At 38.8% G+C, this 17,520-nt stretch overlaps 1 protein-coding gene and 1 long non-coding RNA gene across 2 annotated transcripts in view; both read right to left on the bottom strand.

Annotated features, from left to right (window-relative positions):
* Positions 1–281: 281 nt before the first annotated feature.
* On the bottom strand, positions 282–11,067 carry LOC129431717 (uncharacterized). Its single transcript, XR_008639905.2, has 3 exons — positions 10,963–11,067; positions 3,338–3,441; positions 282–3,248 (listed from the first exon to the last, which is right to left on the bottom strand). It is a non-coding gene; the product is annotated as an uncharacterized lncRNA (long non-coding RNA).
* Positions 11,068–14,864: 3,797 nt separating this feature from the next.
* The window catches only part of hmga2 (high mobility group AT-hook 2), a 42,607-nt gene continuing 39,951 nt past the window's right edge, over positions 14,865–17,520 (bottom strand). The window contains exon 5 of the mRNA XM_055190721.2: positions 14,865–16,622. Within this exon, the coding sequence (XP_055046696.1) occupies positions 16,578–16,622 (45 nt within the window). The 3' untranslated portion in view covers positions 14,865–16,577. The remainder of the gene's footprint in view (positions 16,623–17,520) is intronic.

The raw sequence follows: 17,520 nt of genomic DNA, 5'->3' as shown, positions 1-17,520 counted from the left end.
GTGTGTGTGTGTGTGTGTGTGTGTGTGTGTGTGTGTGTGTGATTAAAGCCAAAGCAGATACCAGCCTGGGCACATTTCTGGATCTTTGTAAAATGTTGTTTCGCCTTCTAATGAAAAATTTTAATATAGTGCCCACATTTACAATGTATGTCAGTTGATTAAATATGAAAACATTGAACACATATCAAGCAAAACACTTTATAAAAAGTAAAATTAAACTAACATTACTTATGAAAGGTATTGTGAAACTTGATGGAAGATTTTTAAGAATAGATTTTTTATACAAAATTTGCCTTGGGAGCAACTGGTTGAACATAATCACAAAAATGGGAGTTACTTGTTTGTCACAAATGCTTTGATATTTTATTTAATACAATAAAATGTATTAATTTAAGTGTGTTAGTCTAAAAATGCTGGATCGTTTTCATAAATAAAATATTTATATTTGACCCAACAACGGGTTAAAACAACTCACATTGTCAGAAAAAAAGGGTGGTACCCTTAAATGTTGGTTTCTGTATCTTTATAAGTATACAAAACATTAAAATGTTGAACCTTAAGGACTTATTGTGTAAAGAAAAGACAATTTTGTACCAGTTACATTCATTTAACTATACATTTAAAGGTACACAAAAGGTACAATATTGTATTATGTTTTGTATACCTGTAAAAGTACAAAACGAAACCTTAGGGTACCACCCCAGTGACAAAAAATGTACAGTTTTGTACCTAGATTTCTGACAGTGCAGCATATAGCTTTTTGGATTCATCCCTTTATTTGACACAACGCTGTGTTGAAAATAACCCAACATTTTTAAGTCTTCAAAAATGTTTTGTGGGCACGGTATAAACAAAAGCGAAAGTAGATAGATGCCAACTCTTGATCTTCTCCAAGAAATCACGTGATAGCTGGGAATTTTTTTTATTGTTTTATAACTGACCTATATATGTGCGGAAATTTATATTAATAATCCAAAATCGTGGCTTAACTGAGAATAAAAATTGTATCCAATTTCTGTTGAACTGGTACATTCGGCTCCTGCTTTTGACTTTCTTAAAACAGGGGGAAATTGCAATGACACAAATTGTCCACTTGCTATCAGCATTGCACCAGCATTAGAAGTGAAACTGAAAAATGCACAGAATTTAATCCGAGTCAGAGGTTTGGATCACATGCATATTGTGCATATTTGTGTCCTTAACAATGTGTGTTATATTTGTTTGATTTGCGCTGGTAAACTGTAATAGTTAAAATGTAATCTAAACTTTTACGTTTACTTAATGAGCCTATTTAACACAAAGCTTAAACTTTAATAGAAGATCTCCTAGTTAATGTCAAATAGAGGAAATCATTGCTCTTGTTCAGATAAAGATTCACTCAAATGTAACAACTTTATCTAGAATACATCATCAAATCTTCAACGTTTGTGGTGTAGCCGCGTGGGACAGTTGTGCGAGCATGTGGTAGCGTTCACGGTCTCATAAAGGCTGAGGTCAGAGACCATAACAAAATGTTCACGCCTTATTGAAGGGATGTTTTTGCAATGACCTAGGGGCGTAGAGGCTTCAAGTATGTCTGTGCAAAAATACAGCTATTTTCACTGCAAATATGCGGTGTCTAGCACATAGGTGGCCTAAGTGAAAACAGGAGCCAATAGATTTTTGCACCGCACATAAAGTCTAGGCCAAAATCGTACATGCACGGGTACTGCCAATGATTCATTTTTGTATTAAATAAGTGTATTATCAAAATAACATTTCAAAAAGTTTTAATTATTTTACAATTTATGTGGTATGTTCGTCGGCATGCCCGTAAGCCAGCATGGACTTTCAAGTTTGTACAAAGCCTGATGATTCATGTAATCCCATTCTCAAATGTTTTACATTGCTCCCGTCTCGTGCGCACTTCTTGGGAAGTAAAAAAAACTTTTTGAGAAAAACGTGTTTACAAGAACCATTTATGTGCAAGTTTAAAAAGCAAATTTGCATAAGGAAAAACATTTTAAAATATTATTTAAAGTACAGTTTTGATTCCCAGATTATCGGCATGTTTTATGTTTTGGATCACGTTGCGTTGCCTATCCTATGCAAATGTGAGCTTCATCTTGCAGCTGGAGTTTTATTACATGTGGTATTGTTACCATAAGTTATGGAACGCAATCAAACATTTATTGTGGAATTCTTGGAGTTACTCTAGAATTCCCAGACTTCCCGATCGGTTCTGTTAGCTCTGGGAATGAAAGCCAGATACGAAGTACAGGGTAGATTAGAGCACCAACGAGAGAGAAAGAAAGGGAGCTTCCAGCCATGCGGTTTGGTGTCCCAGCCAAGTCTGGGCTTCATTAAAATGAGGTCATTTACAGAGCCAGGAAGGAAAGGGAAAGAGAGGGAGAATAGGAATGAGAAAGGAGAAAAGAAAGAGAGATAGAGGAGCGAAGGAGGAGAGTTGAATGCTGGGTGGAGGAGGGTGGCAAAATGAAACCAAGATGAGTCACACGGAGCAACAGCGAGGGAGAGAAGTAAGGGGAAATCGCTCCTCGATGACTGTGCGAGTGTGGTTGGATTATGCGGTCCGGCACGCGAGCCTACGGTGCTGGTGATGTTGGGATGAGTCAGGACCACCGGCGTGAGTCAGTGGTGGTGTGACACGCCCTCAAACAGAAGCGTACAAACACACATCAGTCATACAACATAAACAAAGGCGCAGATCCACACAGACTGATTCACAAAGTGAAATGCATTACTTGTCTATATACAAATAAACACTGAAATTATACTCGGATGTAGGTAGGAGTTCAAAGCGCAGTAGTGCACGGGATTACATATATTGCTCGGATTGTTCCTGTAGCTCAATTGGTTGAGTGTCCGGGTTCGATTCCCAAAAAAACCTGCATTGTTTGAATGCACAGTAGTCACTTTGGTTACAAGCATCTGCAAATGCAAAAAAAAATGCTGGACACACACAATGCATTGTCTTACCATAATATAAAAAAGCCAATGTATTTCACTGGGAACAACGCCCACTCACATCCATACTTCCACTTCTACACACGCAGGGTTTGTAACCCACGCCCACCTCCAGCACAGCCCACGCTAAGCTCCAGCGCAGATTCGGCAACAGCCGGGCTCTGACACACAGACTGGAGAAACCGGACCTGGTCGCATCCGCTCCGTATTGGAAAGGGAAGCTGGCAGGATTACACAGCCTGTAGTTTTGATGTCCAGTGACTCATTCCTATAAACAAGCCCTTGTGAATGGAGAGAGATCATATGTCAGAAAGCCATTCAGACATCTCACCGCTGTAGTATTTTGTGTACAGATCTGCTGCTGACTCACCTCGACTAGAGCAGTCTTGGAAGTCATGTCACGTTCTTGAATGGCATGAATGAGACCGGGGTCATCCAAGTGTGCTAGTTTGAATCAGACATGTCCCTTGAAGGCTTTAGAAAGAGAATTATATGGTCATTTATTATGTAAGAATATATATATCAAAGACATACCAATCTGATCAATTATCTACAGCTCTTACGATTGTTAACTCTCGGTACAAAGGCTTTGTTCTCACAGAAACTAGAGAAAGATTTTTATCTGTAAAAGTGACTATCCATCCATCCATCTTTCCTTCTGTTAATCCATCAATCAAAGTCTATTTCTGTCTCTCTGTCTATTATCAATCGGTCTAGCTTTCTATGTCTATCTATCTGTCTGTCTATCTATCCATCTATCTATTATGCCTATCCGTCTATTTATTTGTCTGTCTGTCTGTCTGTCTAGCTTTCTATGTCTATTTGTGTCAATGTATTTGTCTGTCTGTCTATCTCTGTCTATTTGCTTGTCTGTCTGTCCATCTTTCCATCTATATGTCTATCTACCTATCTTTATCTCTGTCTATCTTTCTGTCTGTCTATCCATCTATGTCTTTCTATCCTTCTGTTCATCCATCTATCTATATCTGTCTGTGTCTATCTATCTATTTATCTGTCTCTCCATCCATCCATTTGTCTGTCTTTTTGTCAGTCTGTCTATCCATCCATCCATCCATCCATCCATCCATCCATCTATATCTGTCTATCTTTCTATGTCTACCTGTCTGTCTGTCTGTCTGTCTATCTATCTATCCATCTGTTCATCCATCCATCCGTCCGTCCGCCTGTCTATCTTTCTATGTCTGTCTGTCTGTATATCTATCATCTCTCTGTCTGTCCATCCATCCATCTATATCTGTCTGTCTATCTGTCTGTGTCTATCTATCTGTCTGTCTGTCAGTCAGTCTGCCTATCTATCTGTCTGTCTGTCTATCCATCATTTCTCTGTCTGTCTGTCTCTCTGTCTATTATCAATCGGTCTAGCTTTCTATGTCTATCTATCTGTCTGTCTATCTATCCACTATCTATTATGCCTATCCGTCTATTTATTTGTCTGTCTGTCTAGCTTTCTATGTCTATTTGTGTCAATGTATTTGTCTGTCTGTCTATCTCTGTCTATTTGCTTGTCTGTCTGTCCATCTTTCCATCTATATGTCTATCTACCTATCTTTATCTCTGTCTATCTTGTCTATCTTTCTGTCTGTCTATCCATCTGTCTTTCTATCCTTCTGTTCACCCATCCATCCATCTATATCTGTCTGTGTCTATCTATCTATTTATCTGTATCTCCATCCATCCATTTGTCTGTCTTTTTGTCAGTCTGTCTATTCATCCATCCATCCATCCATCTATATCTGTCTATCTTTCTATGTCTACCTGTCTGTCTGTCTGTCAGTCTGTCTATCTATCTATCTGTCTGTCTGTCTGTCTGTCTATCTATCTATCTATCTATCTATCTATCTATCTATCTATCTATCTATCTATCTATCTATCTATCTATCTATCTATCTATCTATCTATCTATCTATCCATCTGTTCATCCATCCATCCGTCTGTCTATCTTTCTATGTCTGTCTGTCTGTCTGTCCATCCATCCATCTATATCTGTCTGTCTATCTTTCTATGTCTATCTGTCTGTGTCTATCTATCTGTCTGTCTATCCATCATTTCTCTGTCTGTCTGTCTATTCATCCATCTATCTATCCATCTGTTTGTCTGCCTGTCTATCTTTTTATGTCAGTCAGTCCATCTATCGTCTATCTGTCTATCCATATGTCCATCCATCCATCTGTCTGTCTGCCTGTCTATGTCAGTCTATCTATCTATCCGTCTGTCCATCCATCCATCCATATCTGTCTGTCTGTCTATCTTTCTATCTCTATCTATCTGTCTGTCTGTCAGTCTGCCTATCTATCTGTCTGTCTTTCTATCCATCATTTATCTGTCTGTCTGTCTATCCATCATTCACCTGTCTATCTATCCACCTGTTCATCCATTCATCTGTTTGTCTGCCTGTATATCTTTCTATGTCAGTCAGTCTGTCTATCTATCATCTATCTTTCTATCCGTCTGTCCATCCATCCATCTATCTATCTGTCTAACAAGTCTGCCTATCTATCTATCTATGCATTCGTCTGTCTGCCTGTTTATCCATCCATCTATCCTTATGTCTGTTTGTCTATCTTTCCATCTGTCCGTCCATCCATCCATCCATCTATATCTGTCTATCTTTCTATGTCTACCTGTCTGTCTGTCTATCTATCTGTCTGTCAAGTCTGTCTGTCCATCCATCCATCTATATCTGTCTATCTTTCCATGTCTACCTGTCTGTCTGTCTATCTATATGTCTGCCTATCTGTCTGTCTGTCTGTCCATCCATTCATCTCTCTGTCTACTTGTCTGTCTGTTTATCCATCTATCTGTCTGTCTATCTATCCATCTGTTCATCCATCCATCCATCCGTCCGTCTGTCTATCTTTCTATGTCTGTCTGTATATCTATCATCTCTCTGTTTGTTTGTCCATCCATCCATCTATATCTGTCTGTCTATCTTTCTATGTCTATCTGTCTGTGTCTATCTATCTGTCTGTCTGTCAGTCAGTCTGCCTATCTATCTGTCTGTCTGTCTGTCTATCCATCATTTCTCTGTCTGGCTGTCTATTCATCTGTCTATCTATCCATCTGTCCATCCATCTGTCTGTCTGCCTGTCTATCTATCTATCCGTCTGTCTTTCCATCCATATCTATCTATCTGTCTATCTTTCTATCTCTATCTATCTGTCAGTCTGTCTTTCTTTCCATCATTCATCTGTCTGTCTATCCATCTGTTCATCCATCCATCTGTTTGTCTGCCTGTATATCTTTCTATTTCAGTCTGTCTATCTATCATCTATCTGTCTATATGTCTGTCCATCCATCCATCTATATCTGTCTGTCTATCTTTCTATGTCTGTGTCTATCTATCTGTCTGTCTAACAAGTCTGCCTATCTATTAATCTGTCTGTCTATTTGTCTGTCTGTTTATCCATCTATCTGTCTATCTATCCATCCATCCATCTATCTGTCTGTGTGTCTGTTTGTCTATCTTTCCATCTGTCCATCCATCTGTATCTGTCTGTCTGTCTTTCTATGTCTGTCTGTCTGCTTATCTGTCTATATCTCTGTCTGTTTGTCTATCTATTATCTGTCTGTCTAACCATCCATTCATCTATATGTGTCTGTCTGCCTATCTCTATATCCATCGGTCTATCTATCCGTCCATCCATCTTTCTGTCTATCACTGGAGTTGAAGGACTTTTGGGATTGTGTTTATCTGGATTTTTTGAGGTATGCGTGTGTGCGTGTAATGTATATGTGACTGAGAACACGTCACTCTGTAACTGTTTTTATAGCTCTGTAACATTGTGTGTGTGTGCTTACACATACATTAACCCTGACAAAGGCCAATGCAGCTAACCTTAACCCTCCTCCTGTTGTGGAACAATGCAGCAGACAGCTCTGGCCTTCCTCACAGCCAGACGACCCATTCCAAACACTCATCTGCAGGAAGCACCCAGCCGTAACATGGCCTCAAAACTGCTACAACCCCACCCCTTCAGCCCCTCTGGATCCTCAACTCCCAGACAATCCACACATCCGTGGTTTCAGGAGTAAACCACACGATACCCACAACAAAACACTACAACACAGATACAGCTCATCATATATGTGTGTGCCACTTTTGAAAGGATTTCATTTTAACCGTTTTGGGGCATTTGTGTTTCAGTCATGTTCCTTCAATGGATAAAGCTGGAAATAATAAACTGTTAGGAATAATGTTTATCTTGTTTGAACATTTGAAATAACTATTAAGTACATTAAAATCATGCTCAGGTCAAGATACTTTGGTTTATAGGAATATATAGGAATTAATATCAACATGATAAAATGAATGATGAATAAGAATTACTCTTCTAAGAGATTACGCTCACAATTTTGCCAGGCAAAATATTCAGATGCATTGATCGAAAGCTACTTACATTGCATTAAATCTATACATATTCTAAATCAAACTAAAGAACCTTATTCATGTTAAATGAACATATTATAAAAAAGGTCATTAAACTACTTACAGCCACAAATTTAAGTGTCTTAAGGAGGTTTTTAAAAGGTCTGTAAAAAGAATGAATTGGGTTATAAAGGACATTAGGCAGACAGTAGTGTCGGAGTCGGTCCTCTACAACAGCTGCACCCAGACAAGAGAGGAGAGGAAGTGAGTTTTATTTGCTCAGCAAAGTGGACGGACATCCTTTAGTATGGAAGATACAAGAAACAAACACTTATGTACCACTCATCTCTGACGCCTCGGACAGAGACAGTGTGAGGAAAATCAGTACAAATATGCAAACATACTTAAAACAAGCCTTGCACTTTACAATAAGGTTGTGTTTGTTAACATTAGTAAATGCATTGGCATGAACTAACAATAAACAATACTGTTTTTCAGCACTTATTAATCTTTATTAACGTTAGTTAATGCAAATTAAATTTTCACGTTAGTTCATTGTGCATTAAAGGAATAGTCTACTCATTTTCAATATTAAACTATGTTATTACCTTAACTAAGAATTGTTGATACATCCCTCTATCATCTGTGTGCGTGCACGTAAGCGCTGGAGCACGCTGCAACGCTTCGATAGCATTTAGCTTAGCCCCATTCATTCAATGGTACCATTTAGAGATAAAGTTAGAAGTGACCAAACACATCAACGTTTTTCCTATTTAAGACGAGTAGTTATACGAGCAAGTTTGGTGGTACAAAATAAAACGTAGTGCTTTTCTAAGCGGATTTAAAAGAGGAACTATATTTTATGGCGTAATAGCACTTTTGGGAGTACTTCGACTCGGCGCAGTAACACTTTCCCTCCCCCATTATGAGAGGGAGAAGGGGAGCGGACTTTTCAGGCGAGTCGAAGTACTCCCAAAAGTGCTATTACGCCATAAAATATAGTTCCTCTTTTAAATCCGCTTAGAAAAGCGCTACGTTTTATTTTGTACCACCAAACTTGCTCGTATAACTACTCGTCTTAAATAGGAAAAACGTTGATGTTTTTGGTCACTTCTAACTTTATCTCTGATTGGTACCATTGAATGAATGGGGCTAAGCTAAATGCTATCGAAGTGTCGCAGCGCGCTCCAGCGCTTACGTGCACGCATACAGATGATAGAGGGATGTATCAACTCTTCTTAGTTAAGGTAATAACATAGTTTAATATTGAAAATGAGTAGATATTCCTTTAAGTAAGGAATAATTGATAATGGGCCGCTGAATTTCTCGAAAATAATGCACATCCAAGTTGGTCATGCGGCACGATGCTAAGCACAGTCAATTATTTGGCTTATGGGTCAGTGACAAAAACGGAAAGCTATGCTTTCGACTGTGCGCGTACGCTTGCATATGCCTAAAAAAGACTTTACCCAGGGTTTAAATTTTACGACCACACACCTTTTTGTATGATTTGCTTTCGGCCCTGTGACGTTGATGTTAGGGGCGAGGTTTCATTATAACGTTTTTTTTTTTTAGAATTCACTTTGTACAAATACGTACGAATTGCCATGAGATCAGGCTGGCAAGTCCGCTATCTGCATCTAGACATTACCTAATAAAGCACAAGTGAAAGTTTTGCCGGTGGCCTCTGCTTGTCCTTTAAACAGCTCTATGTTTTGTTAATGAGAGCACAGGAAAGTCTCATTCATGCAAAGACCCAAAGAGGTGACAAGACCACCCCTGAAAGTGGTTGTGGTAGCGGTGAGCACCGTCTCCACCCAGATTTTAAACTTCCTTGGGTCAATCTAAAGGAATTATGGAGCACATTCACCACGGCGCTCACCAAATCCTCTGTATGGAAGCGGGTGGAGGGTAGCAAAGTGGTGGGGGTTTCGAGACTAAGGGGCGTGGGGGATGAGTGACGGGCCCTGTCAAAGTGCAGAAAACGGCGAGCTTTGAAGTGGGGGCCGCTGTCCCGTTCACAGACTGTGCTGTGGAGCAAAGGTCAGGGGCTCCAGGGTGGGCTATGTCTCCCCCGTGAATACACCAAAGAATCGGAGTTAAAGAGATGTTTCGGAATTGGGAAGAGGGGGAGAGACTGTGGAAGAGGAACAGGGGAGGGACGAGGGGAAAAAAGCAGTCATCTAAATTCCGTAACATTGTGTACCTAGAAGTTCCATACATGGGAGTTGGCCTCTCGGTTTCTCAACATACAGCCGCAGTGTTTTGCTATGGGTTTGCTTTAAAAACGGTGACACTTCTGTGTTGACTAACTGGAGGAAAATGTTATTGCTCATGTGTTGCTGCTTTTTAATACCTCAGAGGTTTTTTCTAAAATTACTTGCGTGAAATTAAATTGTACACAAATGAGACAATTGTTCAAATACATAAGAGTGGCTGCATCCCAAATCATGCAGACTTGCTGTCTTATTGACTTACAATGGCCACCGCGTGCGTGTGTCTGTTAAGTCCACAAGACCGTAGGGTGTCCCATTTGTCATTTAGGTGTTAAAGGGGTGCTCATGGGCGTCCCCATTTAGGTCAATATGCACCCTTGATGCGCACGAGTCCGCAATTGTGAGCTTCGCAGCAGACTCCTTCACGAGAGTGAAACCGGAATTACGTAACGAAAGTGGGGACTTGTAGGAAGACAGTGAGTGTTTAGGTTCCCATTTGGGACAGGGATAGTAAAGTAAATAAATCTTAATTTACTCAATTTAGTGAGAAATGTTTTAGTTTTTATTAAAATAACAATTCTTCAAAAATTAATTCTTTAATAAATAACTTTTGATTTTGACTTGGCAAATCAGTTTGTGACATTCTTACGATGTCTTCTAAAACTTCAACAAAGATATTTGTTAGATTTAATTTTATTCTCAGGAGAAATGTCTGAGACGCAGGAGACTTACGCAAAGCTTAATATCTAAAATAAATAACTGATATATTAAAAACTGATATATCTTTCTTACAGGGTTGCTTGTTTTAGTTTGATGTTAAAGAAGTAATGTTTTGTTAGCTTAATATGAAGAGACAACTTTAAGTAAGTCATTCGAGGGCTGGATTTCCTAAAGCGTCTAAACATTGGCAATCAAAACATAACTCTGTTTGTTTGAGCGCCCCAACACATCACCAAATGATTCATCAATCACACGACTATGTGGAAGTGCTCAGAAATCTTGTTTGAAAATTTTTTGTCCACAGACGGTGGGCACCTCACGCAGCCCCTTTGCTTGTCTCCATAGGAAATAAATGTCTCCATAGGAAATAAATGACTTCCGGTTTATCGGCCGTCGTTTGTTGTGTGCAATGAAAAGGCGGCTAGGCCCAGCCCAGTGTCATCTGCAGCCAGTCTTAGTTTTATCCTAAGTTACTAACACTTTCATGGGATCAAACCTATGGCCTTTACATTGCTAATGCGTTACCAAGAACGCTACAGAAACACAAGCTAGTAACTTACACTTAAAATGGTTGCGTTGTAAATCAATTATGGAGTTCAAACTACATTTGCAAACAGGTCATTTCAATAGCAGGGTTTTCGGCCCATTGCAAATATGTCTAATTTTACACACCTGAATTGGTTGCCTTAATGTGCTGTCAGAAGTTTCCCAGGTAAAAATCTCTGATGTGGTGTTGTTTACCGCTGGGAATTTCGGAAATAATTTTTATACCCCAAGACGGGCCTCAGACTTCAGTTCATTGCGTTGTCTTGTTGTTAAGTATATTGTGTTTAAATAACATTTTCCCAAGACACACTCAAGTATGAACTACGTGTTTTCCGTCAACAAAGACCCTGACAACAAAACACGATAAGCTCGTAATAATAACAGAAGTGGAAATTTTTACATTTACGATAGCACGTGAAGGTGACATAACGTAGCTTATCTGATACTAGGCTTGTTTGACTGCATGCGGCGCTGTAAGAACATACAGCCGGATGACGTCAAAGTACCGCGAGAACGATTCGAGAAATCATACGAGGTGTAATTTCATAATAATAATAATAATAATAATTCGTTACATTTATATAGCGCTTTTCCAGTGCTCAAAGCGCTTTACATATGAATGGGGGAATCTCCTCAACCACCACCAATGTGCAGCATCCACCTGGATGATGCGACGGCAGCCATATTGCGCCAGAACGCCCACCACACACCAGCTTATTAGTGGAGAGGAGACAGAGTGATATAGCCAATTTGTATGAGGGGATGATTAGTAGGCCAATGGGCAAGTTTGGCCAGGATGCCGGGCACAACCCTACTCTTTTTCGAAGGACATCCTGGGATTTTTAATGACCACAGTGAGTCAGGACCTCGGTTTAACGTCTCATCTGAAGGACGGTGCTTTTTTGACAGTATAGTGTCCCCGTCACTATACTGGGGCATTAGGACCCACACAGACCACAGGGTGAGCACCCCCTGCTGGTCTCACTAACACCTCTACCAGCAGCAACCTGGTTTCCCCAGGTGGTCTCCCATCCAAGTACTGACCAGGCTCAGCCCTGCTTAGCTTCAGTGGGCAAGCTGTCTTGGGCTACAGGGTGATATGGCTGCTGCTCATCTCGCTCTCGCGGCACTTTAACGTCATGCGCCTGCCAGTTCTAGCGGCGCCGCAGGCAGTCGAACAAGCCTAATGTACTCACACGGCAATATATGTCAAAATAAAGGCCCAATATGGCCGTCTTATTACCAGCAAAAAATACTAATATTAAAATACAAAAATATTTGCACATAGTTACATTTGGTCAAATACATTTAAAAACGAGTCAGTAATTTTTGGTATCAGAAAACCATAAATGTGACCCTGGACCACAAAATCAGTAACAAGGGTGAATATTTTTTTTTAAATTGAGATTTATAAAGTATCTAAAAGCTGAATAAATGAAAATCTGGAATCTGAGGGTACAAAATACTTTAAATATATAATTATATAATAATAGTTGTCCAAATAAGGTCTTTAGCAACACATATTACTAATGATAGATTATATATATATATATTTACAGTAGGAAATTTACAAAATACCTTAATGGAACATGATTATATATATAAATTTTAAAATTATATTACCCAATATCTTTTGGCATAAGAAAATCAATAATTTTGACACATGTATTGTTGGCTGTTGCTACAAATATACCCGTCCAAAGTCACTTTTTCAATGTAGTTATACAAAAAGTTTTATCATAAAAATGAAATATTTATAAATCAAACATGCAATTGACTTCATACACGACAACAATCACAGGCATCTTTTTTATTGTGGTGGATATGTATAAAGAGGACTTTTTTTTCTAATATGTTTCTTTTTTGTCCTTTTTTTTCTTTTAAAACAAGCAAGCAAATTTAAGTGAAATCACAAACAGCAATACTACGTGAGACAGACATTATTGTTAGAAAACAAGTTATATCAAGTGAAGAAGAAAATTGAGATAGTAACCACCAATAGTGACATTCTCCATCTCTACAGCTGCAGAAACGACATAACATTGCATAATGTAAGACAACGCTTAAAAAAGTCAAACATCCAGTCTTATCTAACTTGTGACTGAGAGGCATAGAGGTAAAGTCTTATAAAAATCCCCCACACACAAAAATAGACTATGAATATATATTTATATAATATATATAAATTTATGACGTTCTCTCGGGACTCCGGCACCTGAATTTTAAGCAGATAGTAAGTTTGAAAAATGAGGTAACAAGAGGCCCTCTCGGAGGTAGAAAAGTGTATTCGATTGTACTAGAACGTGTTGTCATAAAAATACTTAACTTTATCTTCATTAAGACACCCAGAGTTGAAAGCCTATGAACAGTGGCTCGTATGGATACACATTCAAACCAGCATAGGAAATATTTGAACACTATGGGGCTTTCGTTACAACAAAGACACAAACATCGGCCGTGCACATCGGCAGCGCTAAGCGTCGTGTGTAAAAGTTATGGTAAGAGTTGAGGTCGACTGATCTCAAAACAGTGTTACAATGCAATCACCGCCAACTCTGAGGTTGTCAAAAGACATGCCGTCCGTCTAGTCAAGCCACGGTTTAACTCGTAGCGGTCTATTCGGATAACTGACATGCCACTTTCACAAGAACTGTAACCATTTAGGTAGTAGCACTACAGTGTTTAAGTCACGGTCAATGATGGTTTGTGGCAAAAGCCGAGCTGCCGCATGTAAAAACGCTCATGTCGTTGTGAAATCAAGGGACATGCCAACAGTTCCACTAGCTTCTACCTCAGGCCTAGTTGAGAATACCATGGTTTAACATGGTGACAGGTTAAAAATTGTGTATTTTTTCACTAAATACGCAGTACATATACATCTGTTTAAACCATATAACAGGAAAAGAAAATCACATTTGTGTAAAGTACACAAAAATCACTACTCAAGTATATCTCAATATCTACTAATTTTCAAAAACATATTCATATATGCAATATACAAAAACCCAAACATGTTTTTTAAACCTGAAAGATTCAAGTTGTTTGTTTCTTTTTTTGTCGTTTCATCGTGTAATGCTTTTCATAGCCGTCTTCTCGCCCATATGAGTTAGGATGAACACTATTTTGTAAAACAGGATCTTGTGCAGTTAACGTGTTTTTTCAGCACATACACTGAAACAAACCGAGTGAAAATCAATCCATTTTTAAGACTGGAGGTAGGTATTTGTCAGCTGATTATTAGTCCATTTTTTCTTTTTTTTCTTTTTTTGAGGTACATATCTGAAAAGTACATATTTCAGAAGAAACTAAAACTATAAATTCAGAGCAAAAGTGGAGAAATCAAAGAGAAGATAATAAATTCAAAACAATTTCATTTAGTGTCATACAAGCACTTGATCTTTAGAAACCATTGAGTAAATCAGTACAAAATATATATATTCAAGTTAAAAATGTAAAACAGACATCCCGGTTGTAGAGGCAGAGTGTCTTGTTACAAATGTCAGATATACGCTAGTGAAAAATAAAAGAAAATTTAACTACAACGAACGAACAAACAAACAGTACTTTTTCCCTTAGCTGCATGATTAGTTCGACATATGACTACAAACAGACCTCAGATTTCTATTACGACTCTCGCAAAAAAACATTTCGCAGAGCATCGCCCGCCCTCATGACAAGTTACGACAACATCACGACAAGGTTCGTTTTCAAAATTGGCACTCGATGCCATTCCCTGCTTTGTAATGAGAACTGTATAGCAGCGTGCGTCTTTCGAGCTGGTCGTGGAAATCAGAGGTAGCTTCGAAACGTTAAGGAGACATTGCATCGGTGACAGTGCTCGCATACGTTAGGACTCTTTGACGGGATCTTCCAACGCTATCTCACCAGAATTCGTACATATTTTACGAGTTGGCTAATTTGTTAATAATTCATACGATCACATTCGTAAGATTTGGTACGATTTGCCTGTACCCCTGTGATGTTGGGGTTAGGGGTCGGTTTCGTTGTTGTTATTTTTTTCATGAGAATCGTACAATTTTGCACGATCAACTTTGTATGAATTGATACGAATTAGCCAACTCGTAAAATATGTACGTTTTCTTGTGAGATCAGGCTGGATCTTCCGACATCACACGGTCACTGCTGTTCAGGTATCTTTTTTGCGTAATGAGGTATAGCGTGGTTTTGTTCCTGTGGTTTTTGTATTTATTGAGGTTTAGGTCATGAACCAGACTGAGTTGATACATTTCCCTTTCCCTATTCGTCAAAAAAGTTATGTTCTTAAAGCTATGCCGTAAACGAAAATAAAACACGATTATGTACACGTTTGTAAATTAAGCGAAGCCAACGTTGCGAAGATTTGTTGAGCGGCGTGGCATTTTTTCCCCGCCATTTATCGATGGCGGGAAAAACTAAAAGAAAGCGTCAAGTTTACATTTATCACCAAGGACATGGCGATTTTAAAGGGATAGTTCGACCCAAAAGTAATATTGTAGTTGTGTCACCGCTGACTTCACTAAAAAGCAACTTGGATATTCTGCTCAGTTGGGGAAAATATGGACAAACTCAACCAATGGGTTTAAATGAACCTATGCTGGGTTGATTCAACGCATGGTTGGGTCAAGTATGGACATTTTGTAGGTTAATTTAAACTAATGATTGGTTACATAATAGTTGATAAAATATATTTCTTTAATGTTACTAATGGGGCGTACACAACAAATGCTAATTCATGCGCGAGTAGATTACATACAAAGTCAATGCAAAGACGCGAATAGATGCAAACTTATGCGAGGCGATACAAATGACGCAAATTGGATGGCGCGAAAACGCACAATTCGCCTCAAATTTTGTAAATATTCAACTCAAGCTAAAAATGCGCATGACAAGTTAAATCCCACGAGTAACCTAGAGCGAGGAACGCGATGCTTTGCGTTTGGTGTGTACGCAGCATAACAGTTTGGAGGCTCTGGTTGGAATTTTAAGTCAAATATGTTAAAGCTCCCTGTCATTTTGGCGAACACTGCATTACATGCGACAGCTTATTTATCTTACAAACGTTTTAAAAACATTTATTCATAGATGGGACTATATCGCACCAGTTTTCCTCTCGTGTGCTAAACACCTCATTGGATTTTAGTCTTTGGAGGACTTACTTCTGAGTTACGACAAGATTTGCTTAACCAATTCATCAGTGGGTACACTATCTGTATCTGTAGTGTCTATTTTAACTTTGTCTTTGGTGGTATGGTGCTCTGAAGAGAGGGGGTTGTGTGTGTACTGTATATACATTTGTGTATTTCCATTTAAGGCACCATCTGAATGACAAAACCATACGGTTTGTATCTTCTTTACCGATGTAAAAACATCAGTGTGCTTTTAAGTGTGTGTGGCGCAAGAAAAACCGCTGTAGCACATATTCTGTGTTTAACCCCTGCACCACTTTGTGTGCTTACAGCAGTTTGAAACGCTGAAGTGGGAACAGCAAGGCGGCTCCTATTGTCATCTGCAAGATGTTTGTTTGCGTTTACGTCTTTTTGGGGGTTTACACACTGAGGTGGTGTGTGTGTGTGTGTGTGTGTATGTGTGTGTTTATCATGAACGAAACAAAACCAAAATAAACGAATGAGGAAAAACTAAAATAAACGAAAGTGAGAAGTCAATAATAAGTGGTCAAGGCAGTCTTTTCCCTTGGAGAGAGCTGACAGCTGAATGAGGTAGAGGTGAAATCCTGTGGTTGCTTAGTCCTCTTCTGGCTCGGCCTCCTCCTCCTCCTCTTCTTCTTCCTGCAAAACACAACAGATGATCAGTCAACGGCTGCATGTACATAACAACCAAGCACGGCATACTAATGGGATCCAACCTATACATTTTTTATCAGTAATAAGTATGTTTCTCAAAAATTTGATGATAATATTGACCGAATACTCTCGGCACGTATTATATTAAAGAAAATTCATGGCCAAAGTCGAATAAAATTAAAAACAGCCTTAATATTTTGCCAATTTTCTCACCATTGCACAAGTTACATTTTCCGAATGTCCTTTTAACTATATTTATTTCAATTTTTATTTTATTTACAATTTATTATAATTTAAAATTTTATACTTTTTTACATTCCAGCAGTCATTATAGGGCCTTTTACACCTGGTCACTTCTCTGATCAGACAGCTATAGATAGACTTGTTAAAACACATAAATTAGTCTTGGCTAAACAGATATTAATCCAATCTTCTATTTCCGAGCAAAATGGGATATACCTATTCATTACTCTTGCAACAACGCTTATATATCACTGTATGTTGAGCAGCCTGCGTGCACGGTCAAGCACGAGCAAAGGGAGAGAGAGACGGCGACAAGATTGACAGGAGATGACAGAGGAAAAAGTCCTCAGCAAAGCGGTCTAACAAAAAGCTTATTAAACATTTTATTTCTCGTTTAATATAAGCGTGTTTGTCATTGTAGGACTTTACTGGTTTTAGGAAGTTTTTATTACATACCGCTGCCGCTCTTCGTCGCTCTATGAGCCAAAATCTCTCGTTCTCCATGCTTGTGCATTCAGCAGACAAATACCAATTTCCGCCGCAGTGTCTTTTTTATACGCTGCATGGTGCTCAGGATGTCTTAATTTTAAACGATAAATGAAACCTGTAATGCTGTATGTTTTAAGATGCTTTCACCAAC

The sequence above is a fragment of the Misgurnus anguillicaudatus genome, chromosome 1, assembly GCF_027580225.2.
Source record: "Misgurnus anguillicaudatus chromosome 1, ASM2758022v2, whole genome shotgun sequence".
NCBI lineage: Eukaryota > Metazoa > Chordata > Actinopteri > Cypriniformes > Cobitidae > Misgurnus > Misgurnus anguillicaudatus.
Note: the sequence above shows the minus strand (reverse complement) of the source record. Positions and strands in the feature narration are given on the sequence as shown.